Source organism: Seriola lalandi, unplaced genomic scaffold (assembly GCF_002814215.2).
Source record: "Seriola lalandi dorsalis isolate HSWRI2012SDOR001 ecotype SW California unplaced genomic scaffold, Sedor1 jcf7180002054983, whole genome shotgun sequence".
Classification (NCBI taxonomy): domain Eukaryota; kingdom Metazoa; phylum Chordata; class Actinopteri; order Carangiformes; family Carangidae; genus Seriola; species Seriola lalandi.
This window is the reverse complement of record NW_019525532.1, coordinates 1,187,119-1,212,924: the sequence shown is the minus strand read 5'-3', so window position 1 is coordinate 1,212,924 and position 25,806 is coordinate 1,187,119. Positions and strand designations below refer to the sequence as shown.

The window sequence follows — 25,806 nt, the reverse complement described above, 5'->3', positions numbered from 1 at the left end:
ACTCTCCCTCATTCATCACCTCACTCTGCAGGGTTCATGCTGGTTTCCTGCTCCGTTGGAAATCAACACTGAGCTGCAGGTAGTTGCAGTGGCAGCTGCTGACGAAACTCCTCACCAGACTCCTGTTCTCCTCCCCATCTGCCTCCGTGATGCGTAACGTGACAAAGCTGTCATCGGCCAACATCTGGAGTGTTGTCTGGAGTTTTTGAGAGAAAAAAAGGTTGAACCCACCGATCCCATTGGGGGGCGCCACTGTGCTTTCTCCGCAGCCTGTCAGGGCACTTGTCTGGAGGCGGACAAACTGGATCCTGCAAATCTGGACACTGTGACGTTGTCCATCTGCATCAAGCTGAGCTTCTCCATGAGCAACTGATCTCTCTCATCCTACACTGCTCTCTAAAAATGTAAAAATCTTTGTTGTTGTCATCTTTTTATTCACTCTACAGCCCGGGTGAAGTAGCTTCTTCCTCATCTCCAGCCCTGAAAGCGCTCTTTTCATTTCGACTTTTATCAAACCAAATTGCACAGTTATCTCACTGGCAGATACATGAAGCTGTGGTCTGATGAGTGACAGGTGGGGATGTTATCCTAAATCATTTATTTATTTGTACCAGTGCATTCAGTGTCTAAAAAAAAACAGAATGGAGTATTCAGCGCTGATACCTATGTGTGTTTTCAGTTAAGAAATGGTCTTTTGTAAGTGTTTGAGTCACTGCATCACTCTGTCATCACTCCCTCAGCCAGCATGTCGGTCAGTCCGTCCTTCTGTCCAGTAATGCAGCAGATCTTTGGCCAAATTTCTCTGCAAGAAGGTGTAAACTACCCAGGTTTTTTTTTTTTTTCTCTCTCAGTAAGTCAATATTTGCAAAATAAAATCTGATGTTCCCTTTCCAAGAATACTCATTAACGACCTGTTGATTTTTGCCACTGTAAACGCTTATTCCAGTTTCATATATATATATACGGCTCCGTTCGCCCCTCGACTGATCCTTTCTCCCAGAGAAGGGGGGAATGTAATTTAGTTTTCTAAAACTCCACTCCTCTCTACAACTCCCCACAGATTCCCACTTCTGGGCTCAGCACTCCTTCTCCTCCGCCTCCTCCCTCCACCCAACTTCTGACAAGTCTTGCCCTAACTGTCTCTTCATCTGCTTCTTGTTAAGTGCTCAGTGCGTTCAGCAGCATCAGATTTTCTGGTCTCTCCCGCTGGGTTCCCTGCTGCTGCTGCTGCTGCCTGCAGGTGCAGAAACACCTTGTTAGATATACAGTGTACGTCTCCTTCTGCTTATTACATTTCTAGTCTGCCAGCTTGATCCGCTGAGCAGCTGCAGGCCCACTGACGTTGTGATTTCCTGAACCCAGCTTTAATTTTCAGTCCCGGCTTTTCTCCTCTCTTTTCATCATTTTATCTTTTATCTTATCTCCTCTGTTTCTCCCTCTCTGTGCGTCTCTCTTTCTCTGAGGGAATTACATAAGTCTGTGTGTGCGTGCGTGCGCGCGCATGTGTGTGTGTGTGTGGGCAGCATTGCATTTTATATAAGGCGGACCTGGAAATGGCTAGCGAAACACTTGGGTCTTGCTCTCTGTTTTGTTTTCTCTCTCCCTCTCTTTCTCTCTCTGCTCGTATTTTAGCCTTGTGTGGTTGTGTGTCGGGTTTTGGGGTTGTGGATCTGCGTGGTGGCTGGCTCCAGATATACAAAGAGGTGACTCTGCGGGCCCACTCAGAGTCACACACACTCATACACTTATCATTTATTTTTTCTTTATAAGCACACCTTGAAATCAGAAGTATTGGACTGCTCATTTGAAGATGATGTTGACTTAGTGCTCGTGTGAGGGGAGTATGTTGTGACGTTAGGAATACCTGAAGTGTGCATTTGACAGATAAAGCAGTTTCCGCTTTATTTATTTGCAGTTCACTGTTAGACAAGCCCCACCCCTCTTAGTTACTGTTGCTATGCCAGTCAAGCTTTCCATTCACACATGGCACATACAGTATGTAGGTTTCAGTATTATGTTTAGCACTTTTTACCCCTAGTATTATAGTGCTGTATTCAAAAGAAAAACTTAAATTATTAAAGGTTTAGATGCTTCTTACAGAAAAACTTTCTTGGACAAGCAGCACAGAGATCAGATTTAAGCTTCGCAGTATGTTTCACTTGTACAAGAGAAAGGGATTTGAGGAACAATCAGTGTAAACAAAGAGCAGAACAATGTTCCTCTAAACTCTGGTACTAGTATGGCTGTGCTCCCTGTAATCTGTAATCTCACAAGGTCATATAGTTAGCTAATAACGTTTGCAGCTCACGATAGAGCACTTTTAGGAAGGGGTTTAGCAAACTGTCAATACTTCTCATTTCCAAACATGATCAGGAAATTCTTCCACAGTTGTTTGCTGAAGTCTTGCAGCTGTCGGCACGAACTTGTGGCAATTACATAACACTGATCCCCTCCTTTGATTGACATCTCTTGTGCTTGATTCTTCAGACCTCTAATGCTATTTACCGTCTACTGTTAATGGTCCTACAGAGCACAGATTGACACATGGATAACTGGTTTCCCCCGACAGGTGGGGAGACTTATGTAAAAGGTGACAGAAGGTGATGGAAAATGTGGAAAATTTGAATGTGTTTTTGAATGAAAACAATATTCATGATGCTTCCTCTTATACCACTGACATCATTGCTTAGAAATGAACTTTAGTGCTCTGATGTGAGGGAGGAAGTGACAAAAAAAGTACAGATTATTAATGGAAACACTTCACAAGAAAAAAAGACCTCTGCACCCCGGAAAACCTGTCACACCTTTAACATAGTGTGTGTGTGCATGTGTGTGCGTGTGTGTGCATGTTTGTGTGGACATACTGTATAAATGTGTGTTCAAATGTGTGTGTGTGTTGTTGTGTTTGTGCGTGCACGCGCAACTCCAACTTGTCAGAGAGAGAGAGGGTGTTTCACTGAGTGGGAATGCCTGGTAGGACGTGGGGATGATAGGCCCGGGGTTTCCATGGCAACCATCTGCTGCTACGCTCGCAAGCGTTCGCCGGCAGCCCACACAGTGTGACATCCAGCAGCAAGCCAATCTGAAAGAGAGAGAGAGAGAAAGTAAATCTGTGATTGAATGTTAACATGAGAGAGCCAGAAATAAGGAAACACACAGGTTGTTAGCTAGATGCATTTATGCAGAAAGTGTAACTTCAAATAAATAAACTCTGTAGAAATATGTCAAGTTTTTTGGTTGTTATAGAGAAAACAGAAGGAGGAGTGGTGTACCACATTCAGAGCCACACACGGCTGCACTCAACAACACTTTGAGTGATTATAGAGCGAACAGAAGGATTTAAAGCTGCTTTCGGATTTTTGATTCAAAGTTTGTTGAAGGATGATTTAGTTACAACCACTTTCAGTTGCTGGAAAGTTATTATGTCAAACATGAACCACAACTTCCCTGTTTCAAATCTGGCCAGGAACCTTTACTGCTTGTTTCTCTCCCTGACTTCCTCTCATCTCTCCTCCTTATCTATCTAGTAAATCTATGAAGTATCAAAAAGAAAAACAAACACTGTTTTTGTCTGTTATATATGAGACAGAAGATTCGCTTTTCTGAACTGGGAAAAAAAATGACATTAAATCTGACCAGAAGCTATGATAAATACGTTTTTGTACAATCAAACCTGTGTTTCAGATGCAGGAGGTGGGCAGTACCCAGCGAGGCTCTCCACGGGCCTTCAGCGTCCTGGATCGTCTGCTGCTCACACACCCTGTGTGGCTGCAGCTGTCGCTCAAACAAGACACTGCCCTCTACATCCTGCTCAGAGAGCCTGTTGGGGTGAGCACCGATCAATCATGGTCATCATTAATACATGTTGGGCCTGTTTCTACAAAGGAAACATTATCATCTTATCAGTGTAAAACTGTGGCACTTAGCTGACATATTATTTAAGATTTTTGCAATAAGATTTGACTTTTTATCATTTTGACTGAAGCTAAAAAAAAGGAATAGTTCAACATTTTATGAACTGATTATTCTATTTAAAACACTGGTATCTTGTCATTTTAACAAAGATGAAACAACAATTGTTTTCTTCAAATGTTGTATTGAATGGGTTAGGGTTGTCCTTTATCTTGCATGGCTAAAGAGACTTTTTGGAAAAAATGCTTTTTTGCTTCATAAGAGTGAGATAAAAAGACTGATACCACGTTCATGTTTGTGTGTTTGGTACAGAGTTGAAGTTAGGAGGCGATTACCTGAGCTTAACATAAAAACTCATTACAAAATCCACTTAGCGAGACATTTAAAGCTCTATAATTAACACCATATCTTGTCTGAATAAACCACGCACAAACAGAACACTCCTGTGCTAATAGCAGCCTTTATACACTGAAATATTTCATTAAAGTGGATGCACTTCACATTGCTATTTGCGCCAACTGTGTCTTCCCCTGAATAAAGACAATAACATCCCTGTACCTCTGGTACTTCCAGACCTTTTTGGTGCGTAAATGCAGCTCCAGCCAGAGGAAGGTGCTGTGTTTCAGAGCGGCAGCCGACACAAGTGCCTCCTCTGTTAAGGAGTGCTTCATCTGTGAGGAGGACTCCAGTGAGTATAAAACAAGCTGGATTGGCGTGTATTAGCCACCTGTAGCAACATAAATACACATAATGCTACATTTCTGTGCTTCACGGGGTGCAGCGCAGTTCATACACTTACTGTTTGAAGTGATGTGGGTCGGTAATTTATTTTTCCTGGTAAATTTGAACAAGTTTCCCACTGCCTCCTCAGCTGTCAATCAAACTGTGTCTGTTCTATAACCAGCATTTGCCTTGGAGAGCTCAGCACTCAGCTTCCCTGACTTGTGTCGACTGGTGGCCTTCTACTGTATCAGCAGGTAATGTATCATATTCACTGATACGTCCTCATTAAAATGAAGTGAAATCTTAATACAGATATTATAAACACTAGTGTGTGGAAACAGTGTGTGTCAGGCCCATATTTCTGTTTCAACATGACAGTGCCCATGTGCACAAAGGCCTCGCTAATGCTCTTGTGGCCGTTTGGGTGCAAACTCCTGCAGCCAAGTTCGGAAATCCACTGGAAAGTTTGGAGGCTGTTACAGCAGCAGATTAATGCCAATCAATTACATATGTGTAATGTTCTGGTGTTGTCTGCAGGGATGTGCTGCCTTTCCCACTGGAGCTACCAGAGGCCATTGCTAAAGCTACAACTCACCGGCAGCTGGAGGCCATTTCTCACATGGGACAAGGTACAGTCACTGCATACTTGACTGTGTCACTTGCCCTAAATAATAACAGATACTTTTCTCAGGTATTTTTAGCTGCACACTTTGTGTTTAGTGCTAATTAGCAAATGTTAGCATGCTAACACACTAAACTTGATGGTGAACACAGTAAACATTATAACTTTTTAACATCAGTGTGTTAGCAGTGTTACTGTGAGCATGTTAGCATGTTGACATTAGCATTTAGCTCAAAGCACTGCTGTACCTCCCAGAGCTGTTAGCATGGCTACTTCTTTATGATACTTTTCATATCGCTCAAGTCCCTAAATAAAAAAGAAAAGAAAAACACAAGCAACTAGAGGGTAAAAATGTTAGCATGTAAAAAATATTGCCAAAAGTTTTATACCTTCATTTGGTACTTAAGATTAGCTGAAGTTCCTCTGTAATAGCCTCTTCACCAGATGAGCTTCAGGAAATTCAAAACATATTTTAAGGACAGGATCGCTAAGGGAAAACAAAAGTAACATCTTGCAAATCTAAGACAATATACTAATAAGCGACTAAATAAGTAACTGCCAGGTTGTATCTATTTTAACATGGTAACATGTAGGACTTGCAGAGTGGTGGCAGAGAGCGAGGTGTGACTTCATGATGGCTAAAAATGACACAAGTAAGATGCAGGATGTGTCTCACTGACTGCACCTCAAGCATAACCAGACTCTTTCTCACCATGGTTCTGCAAAGTCAGTCTGCTCTAGTCAGCTCACAGGAGAAAAAAAAATTATATTTCTTAGCAACCGAAAAAGGAAAATGTGCTGCATTAATGTGCTGCATTTTAACATAAATGATTAATTATCACATTAATTTAAAGCTCTTTGTAAACCTCTATCTTAAGCCTGTATGCTGCATTCTGCATTGTAATCTTCTGATTTGGATTTGGTGAGTTAATATCCATTGTACTAATGAATCTTTCATTGAAAATCCTTTGTATCTTCTTCTCTTTGTCTTCCTGTATTTTGCACCAGACTTCTGGAGCTCGCCGAGTGCCTCAGACATCCAAAATGGACCAGTGGACCTGTTTGCATCAACCAGTGGTAGCCAGGCCCAGACTGCGGTGACCCAGGACCGGTGTACCCTGCTGACCCGAGGCAGACAAGGCAAACTCTGCTTCATTAACCCGCTCTTCCTGCAGCTGGAGGTTAGCAAGGTTAGTGATGAAGGTTGTGTGATTATCTGTGCTTTTTGTCTCTCCCTTCAAGGAGAGTTTCATACTTTTTTACCTTAATTAAAAACGTCTATGTTCCTTTATAACAGTTGATGGAGAAAGAAACCTGTTGAAAATGTGTTTTAGAATTTGTCAAAAAGTCACAAAGGTTTTGTTCAGTTAATAAGTTAAAGTTCACTTTTATAAAAGTTACATCCATTACAAGTGCTCTACAGCCATCCTCCTTATATAGCTGCTGTTCACTTTGCACTTCACGTCACTCCCTTTGAAAGATTAAATTAATCCACTCTTTCTTTTCTATAGCAGCCACAACTCACAAACCACAGTGCCTCCAATAAACGGCACCGCTTCAAGCGCAGCATTCGGCTCCGGCTCTCCGAGTCCTCCATGAATCTGTCCCTCGAGGGGGTCGGCTCCTACTCGCCTCCCCCGTCAGTGGAGCAGCCCGGTGGGTCGGAGAGGCTGCAGAAGACCGGCACTAACTCACAGAGGAGAGTTCATGCTGGGGCAGGGGTCCTGAGGAGAACTCCCGCTGTATCACCAGGTTCTGCAGAGGAAGAGGACCTGATGTCTGTCTATGTGCCTGAGGTAATACGTTTGAACTAATATCTAGTCTAATATTTATTTGTCTTTCAGATCTTGCCTACACTGAGTGTTTTGAGTATTTTCTGAAACGGTGGTTCCAAACCCACTCAAACACATTTATCAAGAGAGGGAAGCTGAAAAAATATGATATTTTTCAATCCTTACAATCCTGTAAGGTCATGTCATGTGATCTGGCATATTAATAGATAATTTGACCTCTTAAAAAGAGAAAAATTAAGCTCTTGTGGGTGTTTCAGGGTGGACAGCAGGCTAACACAGTGAAAAACATGTACCAGATTTATTATGCACATCGTCTCTTTGCTTTGGGACAATGCTTGGTAATAATTATTTGATTTGTTTTAAACATTTTGTAGTATCTGAGCTTTTGTTTTCTATGGGGGATTGTGAATATTAAGATGTTTAGAAAATGATCTGGCAGCCAAATGAATGTTTTTAATGTTACTTAAAAGCATAAGTGTTTCAAACTAAGCAGTTTCTTATGTTATACTCTCAACTCATCTGGTGCTTCAGGCTCATACAAACACTGAGGAATAAGTTCAAAGTCAAACTCAGTTCCCCTTCATCTTTTACAAGAATTCACAAAGAAGTTTTTAAGTAACTCCTGTGTCTTGTATCATTGTGTGATTCGTCCGCTGATGTTTGTGTACACACCAGAAAAAGTCATGAATAAAAAAGATAATAAAAACTGATAAAATGATTACTTCTTTCCTGGTCTAGACATCTGCCAAGGTGGAAGAGTCTCCAAGGCCCCAGCCGTCAGCCGGAGCAGAGGAGCCAGGTATTGAGGTGGCGGCTCTGGCCCTGGAACGCCGCCCGGCTCCGTCCCTGGCCGAGCTCGACAGCAGCAGCTCCTTCAGTAGTATGGACGAGGACAATGACTCGGATTCGGATCCAGAGAGCCTGGTCCAAACCCAAACACACATCTACCAGCGCCCGCCACTCATGCGCTCCAGAGGCCGCGGCGGGCTGCACCGTATGAGCGAGGCCTTTGTCTGTTTCTTCGCTCCGGACAAGCGGCTGACGCGGCTGGTGGAGGAGCTGTCCAGAGACAGGCGCTCCATCTTCGGAGGCATGGTTCAGGACTTCCTGCTGGAGCAGAGAGAGGTGCTCAAATCCCTGGCCTCGTCTTCGTCATCATCGTCCTCTTCCTCATCCCGGGTGACCTCTGTGCAACTCCTGCAGGGTCTGCGGCTCTTTCTGTCCCAGGCAAAGTGCTGCCTGCTGGACAGCGGCGAGCTGGAGCCTCCCATTGAAACCCTGGTGCCAGAGAACGAGAAAGGTAAACAAACAGAAACCTGTCAGTGTGTCAGTACACTACAATTACTCACAAGTAGAACACATTATATTTGAACCATGACTTACAAACTTGGACTGTTGACTTTCAAATGGCAGTAGGCCATTGCATCGTATTGCAAAGAACAGCGATGATTAACTCTCATATGCCGAAACAAAAATTAGATTTGGGTTGCCACTGGCACCAGAATTGCTTTGCCAGGTGTTTATTGTCCTCACTTATATGAATGGTTTATCTGTGTCCTTAGTTAGAGTGAATGATTTTCATTCTGGATCAAGTAGTAAAACAGCTGTTCCAGCTGTTCCAGGAGCTCAAATTAACCAGTGGAGGAATCTTTCTGATTAATGTAAGATTGATAAAAGACAAAGCAAGATATACAGTAGTTTGTAAATGTCTTATTACTGATTGATACTGAAGTATTAATGAATGATTTACTAACATTAATAAAGCCATCTTATAAACCTCTTAACAAAGTACTTCCTTTTATAAAGTCCCTTTAAACACACACTACAGTATCCCTGTATGTTGCCAAAATTGTCAATTTTTTTAAAAAGTTTTTGTTCAACCATTTACTTAGATTTGTTTAAGAAAGTGGAAAGAATTGTTCCAGTTTCTCAACAATGATCACACCTGGGAGCTGCCCAGTGCCTCCAGTCTTTCACTGTTCATTACAGAGAGCCTCCAACAGAAAGTAACACAGAATCTGTTTTTGTTTTTTTTTCATTTAGTAGCAGAAGTAGAAGTAAATTTGGAGTCTTATCATGTTTTCATTTGGTTTCAATGCTAATCTGCTCGTGTTTAACTTTCAGTGGACAGTTTGAGTTCTTACGACGGAGAGAGAGAGACAACAGATGGATGAATTAAATTAAGTGGAATAAAAATCTTTCACTTTAACTGCAGAGCTAGAGTAGATAAAAGTTACGATTGAAGACAATATACAGCAACCAACGGGATTTTACAACCAGGAAATCCATAAGTGGTCCTTATGAATGGTTCAGTAAAGATGTAAAAATGATTAATTAATAATATACCTTTGCAAAAGTACATATAACATCTCTGCAGACCAGTGACCTCTGTCAATGTCTCTGAACAACACCTGCATTTCCACTTATATGCATCCACAGGCTTTTAACATTATTGCAGCCATTAGTTTCACTCAAAATGAATCCCTTATAAAATGTGCCTTATTCTGAAGTGTTCCCAATTAAAATAAAAAGCGTATTTCAATTTTAAACTCTTTTGATTTTATTGGCAAAAGAAACTCAAAGTCCGTTAGTCTCGCTGAGTGAATTAGTTAATTGAATTTTGCTGATTGAGCTCAGAGCGTAATCCAGCACAGTCTTCTCAACATGGTGAATTTCTCATATGCATTCACGAACAGTTCATCATATCAAATGAGAAGACGGTGAGAGCAGCAGGAGACCACAGGAGAGAGAGAGAGAGAAAGAGAGAGAGAGAGAGAGAGAGAGAGAAATGTGGGAAAAAAAACGGTACTATTAGAAAACACTGATTCAATAGACACGGTGCCAGAGGACGCAGGTCTATGGAAACAGACAGCCTTTTCTGTTAAATGGTGGGCTGCCCAGGCTCCAGGCTCCAAGTGAAAGGCACTGTCAACACAAAGTAGTTTGCGTGGGGGGTAGAGTCTCATTCACTGGAGCTCATATTGTCTCTGGTATTTAGAAAACAGCATTAGGAAAGCCCTGCCCGACGCGCCTGCACTCACATCCATCAAACTCAGTGTGATTCTTCTCATTATTGTAAAGGCATCGCAGGGTGTTGCTGTGGAGGGATTGTAGTTAGATCTTTTGACACGGCCATCTGCGTAGGTTTTTCTTTTTCGGACTCCTTTGTGTGCGGCTCCTGAGTGTGTGTTTGCAGGTGTGTTTGTGTGTAAATGTGTGTGATGATGGATGGTTGCCTGGCAGTGCAGAGGCTTCAGGGGAGAGTGGTTGGCCGCTGCCTTCCTTCCTCCCTTCCTTCCTTCCTGCGCTCTGATTCTGATTTATCTCGCTTTGCGTCGGTGGGAGACATTTGCATTTTTTTTTTCTCCCCCTCGTTTATCATAAAAAGATATCACAGTCCCACGCTCACTTGAAGAGCAGCACGATTCAGGGGAGGGTGGGAGGGAGGGATAGAAATAGGCAGGTTACTTTGAAAATGTAATCAGTTACAGATCTGTGAGTAAGAGCAAAAAAGAAAAGAAAAAAGTCATCTTTTTTCATGAGTAGCCAGCAACTGGTACGGCTGTAATCACATTACATGTAATCTGTTACTCTCCAGAGCTGTGAAAGAAAGAGGGATGCTGGGATTGAGCAGAGGGGGAGTTGGAGGAACAGAGTATGGAGGGCGTAAATTAATCACAGGGGGGAATGATATATAGTAAGGTGGATGGGGGGAGATGTTGGGGGATTATAAGGATGGCGAGGAGGGAGAGGAGGATATTGATGATGAGTGGAAAACAGCGTGCACTGGAGAATTGTTACACACATAGTCAGGACTGCCCACTGGCTGCAGGAGAAAACACTGAGGGTGTGTGTTTCCACGTGTGAGAGCATGCATGTGTACTGTACACGTACACGAGTTTCTGTATCACATATCACTGTTGTCAGGCCAAAAAAAAAAAAAACCTGTATCTTCAGAGTGTTTGTGTTTTCAGGAGCAAAGAAAAATAGCAGTCTTTGAGTGTCCTTATTCAGCAAATATATACAATATAAAACATTTAATAAATAGTTTATAAAGACATTTTAAGTGTTTATTAATATCATATATTATCTGTTTGCAGCCTCCACTTATGGGTGCTTCCCAGAAAAAGTTATAGTTGTTGACAGACACATTAAAAATCATTTATATCAGCTTAGAACTACACTATAGTTTATTTACCATTTGCTAAATGTGTATATATTGCTTATAAGTGTTAAATAGGGCACATTTGATGGAGCTGAGTAATGTAACACATTACTTTTGCTGAGTAATTAGTGAAGTAATGTAATTACTTTTTCAGTGGATAATGTGTATCTAGTAACTTGCCCAACACTGCTGAAGAGGTCAGCTTTAACTTTATGTAAATGAGGCTGAAATTCGGCTGCAGTCTTCAGAGTGACTTCCTGAAACACTGACCATAAAGAAAAGAGGAAGGAAATACATGAAGCAGTTTTGTCTTTACCTGCCGTGGAAGAGAGCAGCATTATTGTAGTTCCTGGGATCCCTATTTTGTATTTCTATTAAAATGCTCATGTAAAAGGTTGGAGAAAATCATAGCTACCTTATTTACTTACTTGAGCTAACTACCTTGTTTGTGTACCTAGCTTGTGAGCATTAGCGTCCCCTCAGTTTTGTGTAATTTGTTTTGCTTTCCAAATGAAACTTTGTGGTTTCAAGGGCAGCTGTGTTCTGTCACTGTTACACACGACAGCAGGGCACGGCCTCCTGGAGGCTCATCTTCACAGTGGGGTGTCCAGGTTTAGCACCATCATGCCTCACTGACCATATCTGGCAACCCCCGTCTGTAGCTGGAGCACAAGCGCCTGGCAGCTCGATAAGCAGGTTAGCTTTGTGCCCGTGCTGCCGGTGTTTATTTTCTTAAATTCCTGAAATAGTTCTGCAGTCAAAACAAGCTAATGAAGAAACCTGGTTAATCCGGCCATGCATGTGGGTAAATGTGTGAAATAGTGGGTATTTTTATGGTGCCGACTGTAGTGAAGAGTGATTTGGATTTATCACACAATATGCACTGTGATAATCCCTGATTTAAAAGCACACTTAGTTGATTTTACACAAGGTCGACAAAAAAAACCTTAACACCTCCACAATCTGATGCAATCCGGTTCAGCAGCCCTGCAATAAATTCTACCTTCGTGTAAGTTACTGTGGTCAGTTTTTTGGTGTGAAAAGTGTGATGTTGACTCAAGTTTTTGATATAATTGATATGATAGAATTTGTGATTCTGGATTACATCATCTTGTTATAAATGTGTATGTTAAATAAAAGTGCACTATATAGTTTTTGTTTATATATCTTTTCCTCGTGTTGTGAAATCATACAGCTGTGTAATTTGTCGGATATATATTTGAAGTCATATCATGCATAATATGGACCTGTAAAATCAGATAACAAGGTGAAAAGGTACATTTTGACTTAAATGTCATCCGTCCTGTGTGGATGATGGAATTAGCTTTAAATGACTGAAGAAACTGCGACTTAGCAATTCCATGTACACAAACGTTTGAATTGATTATTTTTCCTGGGTATGTACAGTTTATATTCTGTGTTGTTTTAGTAACAAAGGGAAAGTCACAGTCTTTTCACCCATGCAATCAGTAAGACAATCAGAAGAAACAACTCAGCTCTGCACCAAGCTAAACCTCCTTGTTATATATTTAAACATTTCTATTGGAAGAGCCTTTCTACTTGACACTTCATTTGGCCTAATGATTCCCATTGCAACGATCAGCATACCTTTCTGGGCCTCTTGCCAGTGCCTCTAGATATGTAGACACATTTCTCTACCAACAAAAGCCAAATAAATAAAACAATTCTCACAACTGTGCAAAAAATGTTCAGTTTCAGTCTCCCAAATAATGAAGGCCTCCCTCTGCCCCCCAGATCTGGCACTGGAGCGAGCCATGTTCTCCTGCGTGCTCAGGCCTCTGAAGTCCCACCTTGAAAAAGCCCTGGTGGCGTTGCACAATCACGACGGCTCCAGTCAGTGTCTCACCCGGAACCTGCTCCGTCTGAAAGGGGACGCCGCCATGGAGCGGCTCGGCGTGCGGACTGGTGTCCCGGACGGCCGCGGGGTGGAGAGGATGAAGCAGAAGCTGATCCTGATGCAGCGGACGCACTCGCCAATCGACAAAGTGCTGCTGCTGCTGCAAGTGTGCAAGTGCGTCCACAAGGCCATGGGGTCCTTACATGGTGAGACCAAAGCACATTGTTATTTTCTGGGATTTAAAAGCGGTCCTTATTTGAAAACTACGCTCATTTCTCAGAGATGAGAGAAAAGACAAATGTCAAAAAAGTGTAAAATGATAGACTAGTCTAATACTTACACTGTCCTATTGTTATTTCCTCTGCAGGACAGGAAGTGAGCTGGGAGGACTTCCTGCCATCGTTGTCTTATGTAATTGTGGAGTGTAACCGCCCTCACATCCTGATAGAGGTGGAGTACATGATGGAGCTGCTGGAGCCCTCCTGGCTCGGAGGAGAGGGTACGATCTATATCAGTTTAATCAAACGTGCCAAACGTCCTTTTCAGTGGTTAAATCGATCGGACAGATTGTGTTGTTCTTCTGTGGAACAGGGAGGATTACTGTGAGTACAGCAACGAGTGGAGGAGTGCCAGCATTTATACAGTTTTTCATAAAAAGCCAGGTCAGCAGGTAAATGAGCAGATGTGGATTTGAGTCACATGACTTGAACTTTATTCAGGCTCATGTCATGACTTAAGCCTCAGCTGGACAAAAACAAAAAGACTTCCTCAACTTCAGTGTCACTTTAGTTCAGCCTTAGGACTGAGGAGCAAACAAACCTTATGTTTACATTTTAAAGTGGCTTTAAATTAAGCAGTTAAAGCTTTATAATTTGTTTAGAATTCCAAACCCAAATTTTCAGTCTTATCTTGCAGGCTGTTTATTTGAATAAATGATCATTTTGTGACATCAAAACAAGCTATAAACAGAAGCCTGACTTATTATCACCATAACAAGTTGTTATGGGAAACAGTAGCATATATCAGACACAATATTCACTGTCTCTTAGCTCTGTTTTTGGTCTCCACCATCTCCCGAGGGAAATGTCTGGCTCTTAAGTTGCTCAATGCGCTGCTATATTCTCCTGTCAGTTGTTAAACCTTGGCTGTGGTTTGGTGCTCAGCAGGTGTATAGTGGGTTTTTTCAGAGCTTCAGTTTTTGCTGAGAACAGCAGGTTGCTGTTGCTGTAAATGAGGTTGATATGAACGGCGAGGGTGAACCAGAACAGTGAAGTAACAGGCCATAAAAACCAAATCATAAACTGAAAGAAGCTAAAATGATCTGCACTGCAGTGTGTTGGGTGATGAATCTCTGTGGGGGGTGGGGGGGGGGTTCACAACAAGCAACCCTTTTTGTATTACACATTGTCATTTAGTCCACTGTGAACAAAGAAATATTGATTTCTTGAGTAAGTGACAAAGCAACCTGCGAGAAAGCGAGTAGAGTAGTGAAGTTTGATCAGTTAAGTCCATCATTAAAAGGCTACTCAGTGTAAGTGATTTCGTTTTTTCTTTTGCTCACAGGTGGGTACTACCTGACCAGTGTGTACGCCAGCCTGTGTCTGATCCAGAGCCTGGACAGGGAGCAGCCGTTCTCAGGCTGCCTGACACCGGAGGCCCAGGAGGCGCTGAAGGAGTGGAGCTGCAGACGGAGCCGGGAGGCCCAGAAACAAAAGGAGAGCCAGCAGAACCAGGTAGATACCAAATGCTGTGACTGTAGCAGTGCAGCACAGAAACACTGGGAGCGTTATGTCTGGGTTTGTATAGTATAGTATCGTATAGTGTCACACGCAGACGCCGCGTTTGAAGTGTAGACTGATGTGTGGACAGCAGGAACCTCTGCTTATTATGAAGGGAGATTTTCTCCAATGAACCATGTGAATGACACTCTACCGGCAAAACTGAACTTCTTGATGTCAGAGTTGCCGTTAGCGAAAACACCATATGTGTTTTGTAGTTGACTGCAGGTTTCATGTCTCTTATATCTCAGACAGAATCGGCCAAATTGTTTTTCCAAATACTTGCTCTAAGTTGATGTTTATTGTTGATTTAGATCCCTGTTTATCGTTACCTCGGCAATAAGTACTCATCCTGGGGTCCTGGGACCACCTTCAAAGTAACCTAAGCTAGGCAGATGCCACATAATGTAGAGGCCAATCTGTGATTTGGTAGGTAGGAAAATAAAAGATTCATAATATAGTGTCCAGGATTCAAATCTCTCACCTTCTGATGGACAATTTGAATCTAAAGCTCTGGTTTTCGCTGGTTAGTAACTAGTCAGGCCGTTATTCTTCAAAGATGAGATTCTCACTCAGATTTGGAAAGTCTTTTAACGTGTTTCCGGCTTTAGTGAATTTGTGTGCAGCTGACAACCTACCTGTTAGTCATCTGCCCTGATATCCTGGGCCTCAACTCCTGCTCTGTTTCAAACAGACTCTAAATATCATCGACATTTCACAGTTCCAAGTTCAAACACAGTTTAAATCCTATTTAATGTCTTTCAAATGGCACAGAAAACACAAACGGCAGCAAAAACAAGGAGATAATCCATCCAAAGAGGTGAGATGTGACATTGATTATACTGATTGTCCTCCATCTGTAACGATGTTTAGAGCAAGCAACAGTGACCCATATTTGATTCAAGGTTGGTCTCAGGTTCAGTTGTTGCTGCTTAGGAAGCTGAAGGCAGCACTTTTAATTTTCTAAAGGTCAAGCAGAGGGTGAAGATTTTCGGTCAAACATCGGGACATCCATCATAAATCAGACCACATGCCCGGGCTTCCCTCCTTTGCGTGCCAACACATTTCAAATTCATTTGAGGGGATTAGTTTTTAGACATTTTTAGAGGTAATCCGCTGATCTGGGGCTGCCGGCTTACGACGGGGCGTGCACTAATGCACACACACACACACACACACACACAGACACACACACACACACTTACTTTTACCTACACTCTCCTATTATCACTCTCCCGGCCCCAGATTGGTATAACAGTCCACCAGATGCCATGGAAGAAAGGCATTGTCATCCACAACGTTTCTGTCTCGTCACGTGGTGCCTCTCCTGGCTTCAAATAGCCGATCTAACTCACCCGGCAGCCAGATTTTCCACTGACACAGGCGGGGATCAGTGAGCCAAGTGCTATGAAGAAGTGGGCGGTCAGATAACATGAAATTTATTGAGCCGCATCTACCCATCGAAGCAGGCAAACACAATATGCACACGGACAGCGAGGAGCTCAGTGACTCTGTAAGTTTTGACGCTGGAAGACCTGTTGATTATAATTGCTGGTGTGTGTTTGCTTTTTTCTTTATTTTTTTTAATTTTTTTTTTCTTGAGTAAATTTGGCTGCTTGTGCATCTGTGTGTGAGAGTTGTGTGTGCAGATAGAGTTGGATGGGTGGTGTGTGTGTGTGTGTGTGTGTGTGTGTGTGTGTGGGGCAGAGAAGAGGATTCTCACTGGTTTCTCAAGATTGAATGTTTGGTAAAAGGATTATGTTCAGTATGTTTTCAGTGCAGTGTGTGTGTGTGTGTGTGTGTGTGTGTGTGTGTGTGAGTGTGAGTGTGTGTGTTTTGAAAGAGAGTTGTGAGGGCGTCTGTAGGTGGATGTATCTGACATTATATAATAGCTTAGGTACATCACAATTGCTGGTAAGTGTTTTAAGAGTGGCAATTGTTGAGACACTCGTTAGTTGTGTGGTTTTTAGTTTTTTCTTTTTTTTTTTTTGCTCTGTTGAAAATGTGGGAAAGTTTCTGTTTGGATTGAAGTGCAGAGGGAAAACTTCACCACAACGCCGAGGTAGAGCTTAATGGATTATATTGTGTGAGTTTGGACGTGGACTTTACTCTAATGGATTAATTCTGGGAGTTTGTCAATGAAGCTGTTACATGCAGCAGAGAAAAGAGCAATTTCATGAGGATGATTTTTCATGTAAAGCTCTTGGACTTGCTGGTTGTATGTGTGGGAAGTAGAAGCTTTGTTGGAGAGAGAATTTCTTTTACGAACATCATTTTGACTCATTTATTGTAGTGGATTATCAGCTTGTGTGTTTGCACAGCTCTCACTCCTCCTCTGGCTCCATCTCTCTCTCTCCTCCCCCTCTTTTGCCCTCACTCCATAAGCCTCTTGACCTCTGTTTTGCATGAATACAATATATAGTCACTATTTTTTTTTTCTTTTTTATCTTTTCTCGCCCTTCCTCCCCTCCTCCCTCCCTCCCTCCCTCCCTCCAGAGGTGCGTTCGGATACTGTTCCAGGACGGGGAGAGGAGCGCCGTGCGGACGTTGCAGTGGAGAGCCGGGGAGACCAGCCAGGCCCTGGCTCAGCTGTGTGCCTCCACCTTCGGAGTGTCCGACCCGCAGCAATACACCCTGTACTGGCGCAGCGGCGGCGAGATGAGGGCCCTGCCGCCTCAGGCTCAGCCCCAGGACCTGGCCAGCCACAGCGAGGGAGGCCCCTCGCTCTCCTACCTGAGGACCGACCACGACTTCAGCAAGATGCGGCGGCTCACCAGAGGTGGCGCCGTGGACCTGAGCGAGTCGGTGTGTGAGGAGTGAGTGGGAGGGATAGAGGAAGGAGGGAGGAGGAGGAGGAGGATGAGGAGGAGGAGATGGTTGGTCGCTCTCGCTTTCTCTCTTTCTCTCTCTCTTGTTCTGTCTCTTTCTCTCCGGCGGTGTGTTGTGTCTCGTCGTGGGTCAGGACTTGTTGTGAAAAACTACAGCCCTTCTCCAGACCAGGAGCAGACCTGAAATGGTAAACTCTTCCTTAAATGGACCAACATGCAGAGCAGAGCAGGACCAACATAGGGACTGTTGCCAAAAGTTGTACTATGTACCACTCAGTGTGGCTGCTAGTGTAAAGGAGTGTACTATTTGTGACATGGAAAAATGTGTAATAAATGGATTTGGTTGTTATGTGAAACATGAACCCACAGTATATACTGTGAAGGGATTACATCATTAAAACGTGAGGACGCTCAAATCCAAAGACAAATTCTGTGAGACTACTGTTGCCTGGAAACAAAATCACTTCCTGTACGCACACAAGAAGGCAAATTGTCCACCGTGGTGATGTAACCCTTTCCCTGTATACTTCTGGGCACAATCTAAAAGACACTTGGATGTTTTATTACTTCACTTTTATGTGTAAAAGTCTGCAGATCTTTGGATGGAACCACATTGTTAAAGGGTTTGGGGATACAAACCTGTCTGTGCCCCCCTGCGAAAAGAGTTTCACTAAAAGGTGAGATGTGTTTATCGCCAAGACCAAACCTCAATACCAAAGTGACAAAAACAGAAAAAGAGAGGCCCTTTTGTGATGCAACAGTTTACTTTGAAAGAAATCAGGTTTACAAGCTCGAAGGAAGCTTTAAATCAGCTATTTATTTTTAGAATCACCCACAGAGTCAATTGTATTTTTACGTTTTTGAGAAACAGTGCAGGCTCTCCTCCTTGCTCGCGTATTCTATTAAGTGTTTTTGGCAGGTGCAGTAATAGGCGAGTAGGAGGGAAGTGATAGAAAAGCATCAGCTTGCTGTTTTTAAACCATGTGAGAATTAAAGAAAAAAACAAAAGAACATCACATCGACACACCAAGACAACCTGCAACAGTTTTACTGAATGACTTGCGAATGTAATCTTTTTTCTGGTTCAGAGTTTAATCCTCTCAGAACTGCATTCACATCATGTTTCAAATCACCGCTTTTGAGTTCTTCTGTTTCTCTTGGCCGCACTATTCAATAACACTGCGTTACAACCCGGACTGAGAGGACGGTCCGACCAATAAACCAGGACCTCGCGGTGACTGGTAGAATGTAAATGTAAAAGTCACCAGCTTCTGGTGGCTCCTGCTGCAAGTCATCACTTTCAACTGACTGTTCAACTCAGTGTCATTATCAATTATCATATTGTGTATTTAAAACTAACTTTTAATTGTTCAATTTGTTGGGTAGATATCGAACCTAAGTATGGATTTTCAACATATCTGGAGTTTTTAAATCAGCTGAGGAGGTTCATTTTCCAGAACTATGATGTGTTTTGAGCATTATTGCATGCTTTTTCATTTGCCGTGAAGGTTTCTGCGAATGTGGTGTATGTGTGCGTGAAGCATGTGTTCATTGTGAGAGCTCACTATTTCTTTTCAATGTAAACTCACATTACTGTATTTTGTCAGGTAATTCAGTATCGCAATAAAAAAAATTGCAATATCTGTTCACAGTGTTGTTACATGCAGTGTGCACTGAAGTGGGATTGTTTGTTGTCGTATGATGTCTTAAACAAACTCAACCAGCAGAGGGAAGCAAATACTAACACCACCAGTTGACACCTTGCTGTTACAACACATAAATACCTTAAACTTTATTATATTATTATATATTATTCTATTAGCCCATGAAAGACAGAACTACACACTTTTTGCACATGGTTTAATTAGTGTGTATGATGGAATTCATTTAGGAGCATCTTAGAAAGATGGCAGCTTAAAAAAATTAAACATTTGTCTAATAAAATATTTAAACAAATATTTTCAAAATGCAAAAAAAAACATTTTATCCTGATAGCCGGAATCAGAAAAATATCAATTACAGAGACTAATGCTTTGTTTCTAGTATCTATTTTGGCAGGTTAATCTTTATTTTTCATTTTAAACCTTTCACATTTTCTATGTCAGTGGTGTTTTCAAGCCTAAACTAACATTATTCTAATTAGTTCCAGTATCAGTTTACATCAAGAAAGTCCAAGGCAATGTGAGGTTAGATTCACTCCAAAAGTCCTGTATCATTGGCTGTAACTCATGATTTAGATTGTGGTTGGCCATTTAAGACAATTTCAACGAAATATTATAATTTTCTCAGTCTTGTGGGTCTGGTATGAGGTTGAATCAAGACCCAATTAAAGTGTCAAAAATGTCTCAAACTGCCAGTGTCCTTGTGCTATATCTGCTCAGTGAGAACTGGCTGCTGTGATGCACCACCATCATCTACAGGATCACCAATATTTTACCGTCAGCTGTTTGAGTTGTGACAAACATATGAATAAATTCATGAGACTTTATACTGAACAAGATTTTATTGGACATTTTGATATGGTTGTACTGTGATAAAAATAGGTCTTGATTCAACTTCACTGTAACAGGGATTATTTTTAATATTAGTTAACTTGCAATTAATTGAACCATTGTTTTGTCCATAAATATCAGAAAATTACAGTGTTATAAAACAGAAAAAACACCCGATCCACACATTTGAGAAGCTGGAACCAGAAAATACTTTTTGCATTTTTCTTGATCTACGACTAAAATAATGAATCAATTAATCCAGCACATGTGGCTGTGAGAAGTGAGGAGTTGATATAAAAAACGGAAAATATTTGGGTGATAAAAAGATTTTTTCTTTTTTCATCTGACTCCACCTCCCAGTTTCTGCAGCACCCCGAGGCCTTTCTCTTGGTACTCCGCTCTACTCAGCCAAAAGGAGTCCTTGTCCTTCATGATGTTGGCCAGCACGGCACCACCCAGGAACACCATATGTTTACGTCTGGGAGGGTCCTCGATGCGAATCTTAAACTTCTACACAGGTGATGAGAAAAGAGGGGAGATGCCATTAAAACACAGAGCACTAAATGTATATCCATTACCTATATTATGCTTTTTATGATCTGTGTTTTTGTCTGCGATAGAGCTACAGACAAAACTACTATCAACAATTTAAACTCCAGCTGTGTCCCCCACTGCACTGTCCTCCGGCGGAGCAGAGATACTATGAATATTCAAGTTCTTACTGATAGTTTCTGAGTGTCTCCATCCAGCACGCTCTCCAAGTAGAGCTGCTTGATCTCTCTCTCCAGTCTGGATGGAAGGCCGGGATACATGGTGCTCCCTCCTGACAGAACAATGTGCTTATAGAAGTCTGACCTGCACACAAAAACAGATGGCAGATGGGTAAAATGATGACTGAGTGTTTTGAACGTGTATCTTCTATCAGATAAAAATAATTTTTTATAGTTGTACAGATTCATAAAAAAAAACAGCAGTGATGAGACTCAGACCTGAGGTCAATGTCTGCAGCCTGGATGGTGTTAAACAGCAGCTCGGCCACTCCCGCTCCCTCCACGTTGATGAGGTGAGGCTGGAAGAGGGCTTCAGGGGCCCCGAACCTCTCTCCACCCACATTCACCTGTCGGCCGTCAGGGAGCTGCACCAGAGAAAGAAGACTGTTGGCTTTGGAGCCATTTCTGATCCTAAACAGACACAGTTCTTCGCCATATATTTTACATGTCATTGTATCAAACTCTTGAGCCAGTGCTGTGATATACTTGGACCCATGGGTGAAATGAACATACTGTATTTTGACAGTGCTCTCCAACCTGACTAGATTTAAATGGTCACAAGTTCACTAAAGGGATAGACAAGATTTGATACACAAACTTCTCTAAAAGTCAAACAATGTGAGAAGGAAAAATCACTATTTGGTTGAACCAGTCACAACTCACGTCCACACTGAGGTTATAACCTCTTATAAGGACTCGCAAGGAAACTTTAGCTTGATTTTATCGAGTCACAAGCCAAACAGGTTGGGTGGCACAGCATTAAGAAAATTCACTTAGCGCTAATTAAGATCATAAACGTAATTTATTAAATTTTAAGTAAATAATTTTATTCATTACATAATTTTTCTAATTATTCTGATGGCGTTTTTTTTGTTTTGTTTTTTTTGGGGGGAGGGGGGGTAAAAAAATAAAATAAAGAAAGTGTTTCAGAGAGTATTTCAGTCTGCCATAATGTATTTTGTGATACAGCCACTAGGGGCACCAAACTCAAGAAAATTTCAAATTGTACCCTTAATTAAATTCAGAGAATAGTTTCCTGCTTCCACCTGTTTCCAGTCCCTATGATAAGTGAGTTGTACCTGATGCTGCTAGCTTGTTAGCTTAGCATACAGACATGAGCTTGATATTGATCTTCTCATTAAATCTCATTAGAAAACAAGACAGCGAACAGAGCATATCCCAAAAATGAACTAATGCTAATCCTTGAACAAAATGCTTTCCTGGGTTTTTTGTCCTTCAACGTACAGTGAACGACTCGACCAGGTAGGTGGTCTCCGTGGCCAGCCGCTGCTCCTGATCGATGTTGTATCCCACGTAGCAGAGCTTCTCCTTCAGCATACGCACGGTCTCAAAGTCGGCTGAGTGGTTGAAGGCGTAACCGCGGAGCAGCAGGAGCTGGTGGTGAAGGTGAAGGTGGATAAAAAAAAAAAAAGGTGATTTGTTAAATCAGGTATAAAAAAAATTGTTTTGTTATTTTTCTTATATCCGTGTTTACTGACAGATGCACGTACCAGGATATTTTTCTCAGTTTGTCCCATTTTTCCTCATTTCTTCATGTACAATGTTAAGACCAGACAGTACATCTGAAACTCTGCCGACTCACCTTGATGAGGTAGCGAGTGATGTCACGTCCAGCGATGTCCAGCCTGCGTGTGAGGTGGGGTAATGAAAAGCCCTCGTACACTGGACAGATGTGGGTGACACCATCCCCTGAGTCAACCACCACACCGGTAAGCAAACCTGTAACACCCAAATGAAACACTTCAGTAATAAATGAACCCATCATTAATCAGCAGGATGCAGACAGTACATAGGGGTTTCCTTAGAGCAGGAAAGAGAAGTTAGAAGTTTGGTTTCTTGTGCCATTACAAATTGCTGAACACTTCAAGATAAAAAGTTAAAATTTACAAAAATCTTGAATCCATTAATTGATCATTCGCCACTTAATTTAAAAGCTGATGCTATTTCCTTACCCTGAGCATACAGAGTGAGCACCGCCTGAATCGCCACATAGATGCCGTGGAACTGGTACTTCTCAAACATGACCTCTGCGATCTTTTCCCGGTTCTTGGTGGGGTTCATGGGTGGTTCAGTCAGCAGGATCTTGGAAAGGTAAGGATAATAAACGGCTGTGTGAAGGCGTTATGTTTATGATGCAGAGTATTTCTCCAGGTATGGGCATTAAAGTTTATATTTTCAGTTCTTACAGATAACATGATTTTAGTATTTCATGGATTTTGTTTTGTTACTTCATACTATATATATATCTATATATATAGATATATAATATACTGAGCTTTATTTTGAAAGGTTGAAACTGTGTGTTTCTTGCAAACCACCGTAGCAGAACAGACATTTTACAAAGGAACTCCTTCAACCTTTCTCTTCTACATCCACCACACAGCACCTGCCCGGCGGTTTTGTACCTTGCATTCTGATGGGTCGATGTTCAGGCGGTCGGCACCGAAGGTGTAGTCCCACAGGTGGAGCATGTCGTCCCAACAGCGCACCATACCGTTCTCCATGGGGTAGGACACCTCCAGCATGGAGCGACACTCGCTGGCCTCGTCCCCCACCATCAGGTCCTGGGTAAAAAGAAGTTCAGCCATTTTAGAAGTGGACTGTGCGTTCAATTAGGAATCTGTGGGTTTATCTTGGTATAAATAGAATAGAGTAGCATTTCTTTTTTCTAATGGAAAGTGGGAGGACATTTAGCATGAAACTGTCCTGTTTTTGCTTTGCTTTGCTCAGTTGCTGATAGATACAATGAATATAACAAAGTTAAGATACAATAAATAACACATTATCATAAAACATATTCAAGGGGCTGGGTATCATTTCATTGCTGGCGCCATATGATACCTTAATTTTGGTACAGATACTAAAATGATGCTGTAGTTTGAGGAATGTATAGCCTACATGTTCATTACTGTCCTAATACAAGAAGCCTTACAAGAACTTTATCTAAACGATATAGTCTGAAAGTTGTTGCATATACACTTGAATCTAACCTCACCTTTATCTCAATGTTGCCCACTTTGGTGCTCGATCGTATGATTGGTCGACCCACCATGGCAGGGAAGATGTGGTCAGGGAAGTTGGATCCAGCAAAGCCACACTTCACAAACTGGTGAGGGATGTGAGAAAGAGACAAAGTGATTGTTTTTGTGTGTCAATAAAGTTCAAATTTTTTTTAATGTTAACTGAAACTGAAAGTTTGTTTCTATAGCCCTGAATTGATGATGCACATTAATTGTACTCTTACTGCACTAAGTCTTTTGTATGCATAATTTCCATCCATTAATCAGTGCCATTTGGTTTAATCCAGTGCTCGGCTTAATCTGCATCCAGGAAACTGACCTAGAGTGTATTATTATTATGCTTTTACCAGATTGTCTTTTATTTATCTGACAATGCAATTGCAGTTTCATAACATCTTTAAGACCATATAGAATCATTCATTTAGCATGCATTTGGTAAATAATTACGGTGTTACCTTGCCTTTTAATGGCATGCAACTCACTGCAGACTGGTTCTCTCCCTGTCATGACTACACCGAATAATGTACTGTCTCAACTTGTCTTTGTGACCATAGACACATTCCTTAGCCTGCAGGGATGAAATACATTCCTAGTGGAGGCAAAAAATAGGCTACAGCCACTTTCTGACTGCAGGTAGCATTCAAATCACACCTCATACTCCTCTCAGATATCAACATTTAAATGCTACAGTACAGTATTAAAGAGCCACTCTTGAGGTTTTAGCACTTCAAATCTCTCTTCCTGCTTTTCATCCAATTGTTGCTCAGTTCAAAGCATTACAACCATTTATGGCTGTGTGTGCACATCAGAGGTAGGGTGACAAGTCCAGACAGATGTGGATGTGGAATCAGGCTCTAGTATGCACACAGATTCACACCCTGGACTTTTTGTTAGCCTCTAAATGAAGCATACTTGCAACAATCGTTTTAAAATAAAACACTGAAATTTAACACACTTCTTGTAGGTTTGCATGAAAAGCTGTCAAAAAAAATTGGTTTACTCAACATACAATTAGAATTCAATACAATATACTAGAATAGAATAAAGACCATGTATAACTGATACTGGTAATACTCTGTAAGACTCCTATATGATACATTATTGATATTTTGGACTTACCCCTGTCCCATTGTCACAGACCACCACTTTCCTTCCCTGGCTGTCCATCCTCACACAAATGCTATAAACAGCTCAAGATACTCCCTCCTGTCAGGACAGGGGTCCAACTAACAAGTGACAAATTCAAGATTTCTACACATGAATTTAGTAATGACAACAACTGACAGGTAAGCAGAAGTCTTCCTGCTACTCCTTCAAGCGTGGGCGGGATTACTGAAAGTGAGGACGCCCATTATTTGTGGTCTCTGTGCCTGAGGAAGACAAGCACTACACTACTGAACTGAACTGAAACTGAAATGCTCACAGATCATTTTTTAAGTTGACATTTGGTCCATTTATTACTCACATGTCCCTATTCTGGAGACACGTTTCTCTACTTATAGTGCAGACCATATAGACTTTTCTTATTTATATATAGCCTATGCAATAATTTTTTTGTTTTCTTTCAAGTTTTGTCACAGTTATTTCTGCAGTTTGTATTTAAAAACTTTTTCCATAAAAAAAATAGAAGTAATACCAGCATTTTCACAGCAGCAGTTGTAAAATGTTGTTTTACTCAATAACATTAAAAAAGTAAAAATCAATCTGAAATGTATTGACTTCCTGTTTTTCTGGCAGTCATTAAATAGCCTATATATGTTAACCATAAACATCTTCTCAGTACAAAACCACTGAAACATTTATCGTTAAACATGTTTTAAATCT

The 25,806-nt window shown here is 41.6% G+C and overlaps 2 protein-coding genes across 2 annotated transcripts; one reads left to right on the top strand and one right to left on the bottom strand.

The window, feature by feature from the left end:
• Nucleotides 1-3,684: 3,684 nt before the first annotated feature.
• Nucleotides 3,685-19,322, top strand: rin1b (Ras and Rab interactor 1b). Its single transcript, XM_023396809.2, has 11 exons — nt 3,685-3,828; nt 4,486-4,600; nt 4,817-4,889; nt 5,173-5,264; nt 6,266-6,447; nt 6,769-7,053; nt 7,789-8,350; nt 12,971-13,279; nt 13,441-13,572; nt 14,637-14,806; nt 17,348-19,322. Exons 1-11 carry the CDS (start codon nt 3,685-3,687, stop codon nt 17,669-17,671), a joined length of 2,388 nt encoding a protein of 795 aa, XP_023252577.1. The 3' UTR covers nt 17,672-19,322.
• An 841-nt stretch (nt 19,323-20,163) lies between these two features.
• LOC111647195 (actin-related protein 2) lies at nt 20,164-25,263 on the bottom strand. Its single transcript, XM_023396810.2, has 9 exons — nt 25,102-25,263; nt 23,958-24,068; nt 23,368-23,526; nt 22,915-23,044; nt 22,545-22,681; nt 22,187-22,336; nt 21,161-21,306; nt 20,894-21,026; nt 20,164-20,681 (listed from the first exon to the last, which is right to left on the bottom strand). The coding sequence occupies exons 1-9, from the start codon at nt 25,147-25,149 to the stop codon at nt 20,511-20,513; spliced, it is 1,185 nt and encodes a 394-aa protein (XP_023252578.1). The 5' UTR covers nt 25,150-25,263; the 3' UTR covers nt 20,164-20,510.
• Nucleotides 25,264-25,806: the final 543 nt, after the last annotated feature.

Coding starts and splice junctions, on each gene's coding strand:
- rin1b (XM_023396809.2), top strand. CDS start 3,685: ATGCAGGAGGTGGGCAGTACCCAGCGAGGCTCTCCACGGGCCTTCAGC. Junction 7,054..7,788: donor TGTCTGTCTATGTGCCTGAG/GTAATACGTTTG, acceptor TTCCTGGTCTAG/ACATCTGCCAAGGTGGAAGA. Junction 8,351..12,970: donor GGTGCCAGAGAACGAGAAAG/GTAAACAAACAG, acceptor TCTGCCCCCCAG/ATCTGGCACTGGAGCGAGCC.
- LOC111647195 (XM_023396810.2), bottom strand. CDS start 25,149: ATGGACAGCCAGGGAAGGAAAGTGGTGGTCTGTGACAATGGGACAGGG. Junction 24,069..25,101: donor TCTGTGACAATGGGACAGGG/GTAAGTCCAAAA, acceptor ATCCCTCACCAG/TTTGTGAAGTGTGGCTTTGC. Junction 20,682..20,893: donor GAGACACTCAGAAACTATCA/GTAAGAACTTGA, acceptor TCACCTGTGTAG/AAGTTTAAGATTCGCATCGA.